The following is a 9,985-nucleotide window of genomic DNA, read 5'->3' as shown; positions in this document are numbered from 1 at the left end:
AGCCTTACACCGTACCCCTGTGCCACAAAAGCTGCATTAATAACAAACAAAAATTTGTCATTTTTTTTCTTCCATTGTTCTTTCCTTGAACTTTCCTTGAATATTAATATTTTTCTTCCATTGTCTTTTACCCTACTATTAATCTTTTTCTTCCATTTTCCAATCCCCGACTATTAATCTCTGAATATTATAAGAGGGGATAAAAATTGAAATTATTATAATAGCTAAAACTATTACGCCGATATTAAATTACACCAAATTTTTGTTGTATACTATAAGACATAATTTTTTTATACATTTTCTAATTTTATGTACGATTCTTGGTGTTCTCCATAGCTCAGTGGGAAAGTGGTGGTGTCTGGTTATCATGATCGGGCGTTCAATTCCCGGAGTTGATTTTTTTTTTTTCAGTTCGTTTCCTTGTCTACCTTACGAAAAACAAATTTAAAAAAATAGCTTTTTGATATTTTAAGTGACTGTTATTACAATGTAAATAAGTAAACTTTTACCAAATATTACTTATTATATCAGAGAGTGAAAATGATATTTAGTGTTTGGGTAGTTTCGAACTGACAACCTTCCGACTTGAACCGAACAAAAAAATATTTGAATTAGTCTTAGTTAAAGATTATCACGAAACCTCCGTGCCTAAAAATTTGTATTTTGTAGATTTGTAATTTTTTTTTTAATTTGATTCTTTAGGTTATATTTAGCTTTTTTTTTGTTCAAAAACTTGTCTAAATTTTTTAATCTTCAAAATACATATACCCCAATTATCAATAAACCTCGATACTCAAAGAGAGTATATCACGAAACCTCCGTACCTAAAAATTTGTATTTGGAGGTTTCGTGAATAAAACTTCGAGGTTTCGTGAATCATACTATTTTTACTACCTTATCTATTTTTACTTCCAATCTTTGAAGTTGCATATAGCTTATGTATAGAATGTGTGACTTCTTATCTGGCTAACCCAGGTTCGAATCCCGTCCGAGAGGGCCACCGATTTTGTAAATGTTAAAAATTGGAAGATTTCATTAAATAAAAGTTGTCGCAAATATAGGTATTAAATAATACCTATTAGGTTTATTTGAAAAAAAAATGCGCAACTTAAATTATTAACGTACGTATAAAATTGTAGTTTTCAAAATTCAACCAGCAAACTTTAAAACTTTCTAGAATGCACGGCTGCAGCTAAAATCTTTTCTCCTGGCCTATGAATGAGCTAAATTTTATGAGAGTTAAGATCTTAGACCGGGCAAGTCTGGGCAAAATTTGCTACAAGCTTTGAAAGTTGACCTATGCTTAAAAGTAAGCAAAATTTTAGGAATATTTTTTATATAATTGATTGTTTAAATACCATTTTATTTATTTATTTCTAGTTTTACTTTTATTATCTGATTACAATTGTTGTAACGTTTATCTGAAGCTTGATTTTTCGAAAATCGGCCATCATCAGCCTGAGAAATCTTGAATTGAAGAAGGGTTGGTAGTGGTCAAAAATAACCTTTAAAGAATGCGACCCTACTCTACTTTGTTAGGCACTGGACGCACTCGAAAATACACCTGGACCTTGAAAATATCATTTTTAAAAGCCCTAATGTATGTAATTTAGTCATATAAAGAAAAAAATATTAATACCAAGAAACCAAATACCCCCCCAATTTTTGTATTTTGACACCTGCTGGCCCACTGTGCAATGGTAGAATGATATATGGAATAAATAGAATTATCTTACTATTAATAAATGGACAAACAATTCATGGAATGACGCAAATTTGAAATATTACAAGAATACTATTTATGCATAGGTAGCGCAGCAATAAAAAACTAAAAATACAGAAAAATAATTTTGTTTATTTATTAATTAATTAACTACAATTGAAGTGTCTTTTTTGTGTGAATAAAACAAGGATGACAACATCAATAAGTAGCGAAGCACAAAAAATTGTGGATGGGAATCCGTACAAGTAGATTTAAAGTGTATTTATTAAATCAAGAATAGATTTATTGGAGAAAATAAACACGAAACCTTGTTTTATTTTGTACTAGCGGCTACACCCTAGAGGCCTCTAGGGGCACTTGAGGAGGAGAAAGTCGAATTTAATAACCCAATTTCTTATTTTAGATTTAAAAAGAAAAAGTAAAAAAAAAATTTTAGGGGGGGGCGAAAAAAAATTGTTTTTTTTTGAGGGGGGGGGGCCCCACTTATTTTTAAATTTAGTTTTTAAAAAAAAATTTAAAATTTTGTTTGGGGTGGGGGATTTTTCATTTTCAAGAAAATAGTTATAAACCTTCCCGGGACCTATGAGAAGCTACCCTTTCAGTTCAGCGGTTAGCGAGATCCTTCGGTACAGACACACAGATGCACAGACATCATGTTACTTTAGTATAAGGATGATGAATTCGGTTAAAGTAAATTACATACTAGATGCACATAACAATGGGAAAAATAATTTAAAACTGTTAATGCGAAAATGCTTTAAAATTGGACCAAAATAGCAAAGATTTGGGGAAATATGTCAAACATATAAAAATAGCCAAAAACCTGTTAAAAGGCAGTCTGACCGCTATTATTGTTTTCTTCAAACGACAGGAAATTTAATTTTTATATCTTTAACTGAAAAAATTTCGAAAATCGGACCATAAACACTAAAGATATGGAGAAAAATGTAAAAAAAATTAAAAATAGCTAAAAACCTGCAAAAAGGCAGTCTGACCGTCATCGTTGTTTTCTTCAAACGACGGGAAAATTAAGTTTGAAATCTTTAACTGAAAAATTTTTGAAAATCGGACCATAAACACCAAAGATATGGGGAAAATTTGGAAAATATTAAAATAGCCTAAAACCTGCTAAAAAGCAGTCTGACCGCCATTGATGTTGTATAGTTAACTGTGCTCCTTAATGATGAGAATGTTGTAAAACCAATAATAAGGCAGGATTCTTTCTCAACTAATTTCCTATTGGCCCAAAAACTCAGTATGAATCTAGATCTTTCATATATTAAAGAAATATAACGCATTTTTTATAGCATGCCAGTCAGACTGACAGACATTCAAAGAATAAATTGTAGTACCAAAGTTACAATAATCAATAAATAATGTTAAGAATTGCAGTGTAAAATTTTGCAGATTTTAACAATGAAAATTGTTTGTATTCGTGTCAAGTCAATGGAGAACTAAAATTCTTGATTTTACATATCCAGTGACATGGATTTATAATCAAGAATAGTTGTTTCTCGCATCGTATTATAAACAGCTTTCCGCTGATTTAGAATGTACAATTATAAGATTAAAACCAGTTCTTTTAGCACCGAGGTGCCGAAGGTATGTGCTAAAAAAAACTGGTTTAATTCTTATGATTGTACATTTTTATATTCGTAGAAAGCTGGATATAATACGATGCTAGACATAGTTTTTTCGTATGGATGAGAACCGGTTCCTATCAACTGGATTCGAATGAATACGAAAAACAAAATTCTTGACAATTTAAGGGATAAGACAACGGGTGATAAATTTTAGATATTCACCAATTATGATATATATTCCCCAATAATGATATATAAAATAACAAACTTCTGTTTAAAAGTTTGGTGACTGATAGTTTAAATCAACCAAATGTTTTTAAGCCAACTAAAGAGAGAGAATGTTTGTAATAATTTTTAGGGATGAAGGGGACATTGTACTGTAACTTACACTGGTACCTTAAGTTTTATAATCACATTATATTGTTCGAAAAACATTGGGTTCTGTTAATGAATTTTAATTGGTTGATTCAAAACCAGAAGTGTCCAAACTTTTCAACTAATGAATTTAATCTACATAAGGGATGATTTTATTTCTCATAATTGGGGATATACATCAATATATCATTTAATTGTCTTATCCCTTAAGATCCCTGAATAGTTTGTGGACAATAACATAACATAAATGAAATTAAATAAAATGGCTGAAAATTGATTCGTGTTCCCGATTCTATTGAGGGTTGATCACATTTACATGACAAAAGAAATATATGAACACAATAAATTTCTACACAGGTAAACTTGCATACATATACGGAGTGTCTACAAAATATTTACTTCCCTCACCCTGTATGTCTGTATTTATGTATGTAACGCTTTCTATACCTTTTAGATTGGTTACTATACAAATATGCTTTTAAGAGTGTATATATTTGCCTTCTTCCCTTTTTATTTATTGTTACTACTTAGAAATAATTGCATACATTTACGGAGTGTCTAAAAAATATTTACATCCCTCACTCTGTATGTCTGTATTTATGTGTGTAACTCTTTTTTTATATCTTTTTTAAGAAATGTACATTCTTGCTTAAAAGGAATCCTTAAGATCCCTCACTATCTATTTTTAAAAGCGAAGCTTTCCTATAATTAGGGTCCGTCTGTACGTTCGTCCGTTCGTTATACGTCCGTCCGTCCGTCTGTACGTCCGTCCGTAACGGATAGCTTTTTTCGTTAATTTAGGCATGTTAGAATTATCCTATCGATTTCAAACTTTGCATGGTGATTCCTTTAATAGTTAAGTATGATTTAGAAAGCGTAGCAACTCTATAATCAAGTCCTAAAAATGTAAGTATGTATATAAACATTATCCTGTATGAAGCAGTTTTTCAACAAACTTACTTCCAATTTTGCTTCAAATCTTATATATTTATAATCTGATTATTCAGTTCTGACACTATACAAGTGTTAATGTCTATTTGTCCTACCGTTTTAGTGCTTTGCTTTTATGGATGTTGTCATCCTTGTTAATATACGGAGTATCTAAAAAATATAACCCTTTACCTCCCTCACTGTGTACGTCTGTATTTGTGTGTGTAATGCTTTTTTATACCTTTTAGATTAGTCAATATACATATATGCTTAAAAGGGTAAATATCTTTTTCCCCTCACATGTGCCTACAAAATATATACCTTTACCTTCCTGTATGCTTGTTTGTTTGTGCAACGGATTTTTTTCTTACATAGGTAATGTGCTAATATGTATCTACAAAAAGCCTTGCTTTCCTCACTTCATGTATGTCATTTGAATGTGTGTAACGCCCTGTACTAGCAAAAAATTTTATCACAACAAAATTAAACTGTTTTAAAGAAAAGAATGTTAATTATTTTTTTTTGATCAACTGTAGGTTCAACATAAAGGATATGTACCTTGCTAAGCAAATGAATTAGAAAAATTAGTGAACTTAAACTGATTGATTGTTGAGATTGTTTAATAATACATTGCACATTATTTTGTGGACATGCTTTGTTAAAAGTAGGTATTTTTTATGAATAAAATATAGGTATTTCACATGGAAATGTACTATCAATATTCAAAATTTTGCATTAATGGCATAAAGTCAGTGAGATAACCCTCGTTGTTTTTATCGAAAAGGGTTTGAATCTGATGTATGGCCTTTTTAAAATTAGTTCAATCATATTATAATCCTTGACATAAATTTATTAGACCTATTTTTATTCTATAAGAAAATATTTAATTAAAATAGTGAGTAAACAAGGATGACAACATCCATAAAAGTAAAGCACATAGTTCATCATGAACACTTGTAGAGAGTGTCAGAACTCAATAAGTAGAATATTAATTTTAAGGTATAAACAATTAAAATAGAATATAAACTTGTTGCAAAATTACGTAAACTGGACTCTGTTTACGCACATTTTATGACTTGATTATAGAGATGTTTCATATGAAATATTGTACCTTGTTGTCCTAAAAATCATTGTTCTACAAATTTTGAAAAAGACGTACATACTTTCTGTTATTTCATTATACAGACTTTCATTATAGAATTGCCTAGCTCTCTAAATCGTACCTAACTGTTATCAAGAATCGTCGTTCAAATTTTTTATTTAATTGGACAATTCTAACATGCTTAAATTAACGAAAAGAGCTAACCGTGACGTGCGGACGGACATACAGACCTTACTATATAAGAATCTTATCTGTTAAAAATAATTTGAATATAAAAATGTATTTGCAGTATCACACTTCTGTATGCAAAAACTTTCAAATCTGAAGAGATTTTCTGTGTTATTTTTACACATTTTCTCAACAAACTTTTATTCTGTAGATTTAAATTGTTAAACATTTATGTTGTTTTCTTCAAAATGTGATAACTTCCTTTTTTATGGCATAAAAATACTGATGATTTAATTAGCTTATTCACAAAAATGTCATGTGCATTGATTTAGTGACAATACCTGCCAAGATAGGTTTGTCATAACCCTCCTTTTTAGTATACTAGCGGCTGTGCTCTTAGCATCAAGGGGTTCTTATCTGAATATATAGGGAATGATAGAAAAATAGCCTAAAGCTATTATAAGACTTAATTCTAAAAATAAAACAGCCTTAAACCATCATAGGACCTATTTGAAGGTTTTATTAAATGTAGAACCTCAATCGGTTGAGTAAAATAGAAATCTAAAGACCAAAAAACAACTTACTACTTTAAATAATAGGATAAAGCTTTAGATTCTCAAAATATATCTCATTAAAAAATAACATATAAAAAGGAGTGATTGTAGGAAAGGCATGTGGTATAAAGTAGCTCCTCTTCCAACACTGAAATGTACAAATATGAAAAATACAATTTGTATGCTACGAAATAAAGTTTAGTAATAATGAGAGTAAAGTGAAAGTGTGTAATTTATAATTGTAATGCAAATGTTAATATGCAATGCACAATTTACATATACAGGACGTTTCATATAGATTGACCATGAGTTAAAAATAAAATTACCTTACCTCATATGGACGGAATTCTCCTTAAATCCATCAAGGGAATCCAGAATATCATCTGCTTGTAATGGGATGCTTGTTTATGTCGCGCAGTAGAAATTGTTTTTAACGTCTTTACTTATGACTCGGTGTAGGGCCGAAATTCACATCCCCGGGTGCCACTGCACAGTTTGGACCGTGTAAAGATAAAACTGAAAGTGCCTCACTCATGAACTAGAATTACCTTTTAATAAGTAATTTAAATGAAATGTTTTCTTTTAAGTCTGGGACAATTTGCATGACGGGCCCTGTTTAATAGTTTACATGTTTATGTAGATAAACAAAACTTTTAATTGTTTCTTTTATAAACATTGCTGCACAATTTAAAGCAGCAATTTCCTTAGAAAGCCGAGTGGACATTGTATTTACCTCTTTTGCAGCAAGTCTTGCTTGTACAACGTATGTTTCAGAAAGAAAGGGATAAGAAAATGGCAGATAAATTAATGTACATTACCAATGATGTACACAAAATTACCCCTAGTGTAGATACAATTGTTGGTTGAAACGTTTGGACATTCAACGTAATGAACAACCAATCACAATCCGCGAAAAGCCCCCAATATTATTAAGCCAACGAATTAGAAAACTAGTGTGATAACACAGATTCATTTTTTATGGGCAAGGGGGTTGGGTGTAATATCTAGACTAAAACCTGCCTAGGTCTAGTACAAATCTGAATATTGTAGATTTTGTTCTCCAATCATTTTAAAATTATTATTCGACACATTTTTTATTACTGTCATACATCCAGCTGCTTTGAAAAAAGGGGTTCTAATTTTAAGGCCCATTTTAAATTGATAAGACAATTATTTCATTCAAGCTGGAATTTCAAGGTCTTAACATAATGATGCACAATTGAAAACTTAACATAAAAATGAAGAATAATATCAACATGCGTAGCTCTGATTATTAAAGTACTAATTTTCAGAGAGAAAAGAGCAGATGATATGTCTTCTAATATTTACAGTTTACCAAAGGCAGTAGCTTAACTAGATATTTTTGGGGAAGATTAATTTATCGCCCATTATATTGTTCATAACATTTAGCATCTTATATTTTTACCAACTGTCCCCACCAGACTGAAATCTAAAAATAAAATAACCTAAAACCATCCCGGAACCTATATAGGCCTATGTGAAGTTATTATCGAAACTACAGGCTACAAACAAAACCTTACTACTTTACTTACCTAATATATAGTGATTAATGTAGTTTATCTAGACATGTTATTTTCACGTAATAAGTCAAATAAACAGTATTTCCTTGTTTAATTTTAACAAATCATTAGTTGGTTTATAAACATAAAGATATGATAGGATATTAGGGTAATCAAATGTCTTTTTAGAGGCTAGCGTGTTAACTCTAAAATTAATTTTTGTTTTAGAAGCCGAGATCCCGACCAAAGCAGAGATGCATCCGCTAACCGTAGCCTCGAGCGGTCAGCCTCTGGCCGCAGGACTAGCCTGGAGCGTCCAGCTACCGCCAGAAGGACTAGCCTGGAGAGGAAAGCTTCCCGGGCAAGCTTAGAGAAGTCTAAATCCAGTTCTAAGATTGCTGCTGATGTCAATGTTTCAAAAGAAGAGTAAGTTAAATTTGATTATTTGAATCTATGTAAAGTTAGTTAACTATTTTTGTTTGATTAAGGATGACTTGAGATATTTTTCTTGAATAAGCCTAAACTTAATAACGAACAAAACGATGCTTGCTTGCAATTGTAAACTGATAGTTGAATTCACATGAAAAATCTTTTTTATATTAGACCTAAGGGAAAATATACTGTCTCAACCATGACACTTTGGTTGAGCTTGACTTCCGAATTAGCGGGAAGTTCACGAGATCAGTTGGCGAACATACAAACCCCCAATACCAGGAACCATCAAGTTTCAACAGCAGGTTTGAATATAGATTTATTGATGAAATTATTTCAAAGACCTGAAATTACAATATCAATTAGTTCATAATTCCAGTTATTTATAACCACGTAATCTTATTTGCTTTTTTAAAATCATTTTTCTCTACGGTAAAAATCTTTGGAAACTTTGGCTTTAAAGGAAAATTATTTGGTTTAATAAATCATTGTTAAATGCAACAATAAGGCACATAAAAATTACTAAAACATATATTAATCATAATTAAGTTTCATGCTTAGCTGGCTAAAGCCTTTTTAAAACTACATATAATCGTCCTATACACCATTCTTCCTAATAAAATTAACAAATTCTACCTGAAGCTCTTATGGTTTCAAATCCCTGGTATACTAGGGTCGTTCACACACTATGAGACCAATGATAGGCCCAATTTTCTTCTCCGAAATCTTCACACTCTCATATCTCATTCAAAAGTGAAAAACGTGGGCGCATATAAACAATCCATGCTGCGTCACATTATGAAGGGAAAGCCAAAAAAGACGACATTTGCGCTTAGTTTTAGAATTAATGATAAGGAATTAATTTCGTACTTGATAAACACAAAGCTTCCTCGAAAAGAGGTTAAGACACACCCCCCGTTTGAAAGTCAAATTAACTTCCTTAACGAGATTCAAGGTTTTTTGCGCTGAGCACTAGCAACATTTCTCACTAAACTCAACTCACCATAATCACAAGAGAATGTCCACATCCCGAAAACGTGACAATTTTGCTCCTAACTAAATGAAACCCCGTGAAATGCATACACAATATTATACTCCTCACTAGGACTCATAATACCTCACATTTTAGGATAGAAGGATGGGGATTGGTTTGTACCATACAACATTCCATGCACATGACAATCACAAGATCACATACACAATCCTAAAATAGATAATCCTATTAATCATGATGTTGTAAATATAACAACTGTACTAAATAATAATCATTTCATAATCAATAGGTAATAAATCATTATTAATAAATCAATAAGTACCTACGAAATCAGGTTGAAATGTAAATGTAAACAATAATGGTAAAATAAAACGAAATAAATCTTAGACAAGAAAATTAAGATTTATAGGTACTTAAAACTAAATTTGTTAAGCATCAAAAAGAGTAGTAAGAAAAAATTTTTCAAAATCCTTGGGCAGAAAGTTTTTCAAACCTAATGAATAAGAACTGTAATATCTTAATCAACAATAAAACTTTTTAATACTTAAAGAATAGCAAAATAATATCTTCGTTAGAATTTTCATTGAAATTATGAAAAAAATAC

General features: G+C 30.8%; 1 protein-coding gene across 1 annotated transcript in view; it reads left to right on the top strand.

Moving 5' to 3' along the window:
- The window catches only part of LOC145324465 (uncharacterized), a 70,188-nt gene that overhangs the window by 25,798 nt on the left and 34,405 nt on the right, over nucleotides 1-9,985 (top strand). Inside the window, exon 12 of the mRNA XM_080167052.1 lies at nucleotides 8,184-8,381. Coding sequence (XP_080023178.1) covers nucleotides 8,184-8,381 — 198 coding nt within the window. The remainder of the gene's footprint in view (nucleotides 1-8,183; nucleotides 8,382-9,985) is intronic.

Source organism: Acartia tonsa, chromosome 7 (genome assembly GCF_053477335.1).
Source record: "Acartia tonsa isolate MP-2025a chromosome 7, ASM5347733v1, whole genome shotgun sequence".
Taxonomy (NCBI): domain Eukaryota; kingdom Metazoa; phylum Arthropoda; class Copepoda; order Calanoida; family Acartiidae; genus Acartia; species Acartia tonsa.
Note: the sequence above shows the minus strand (reverse complement) of the source record. Positions and strands in the feature narration are given on the sequence as shown.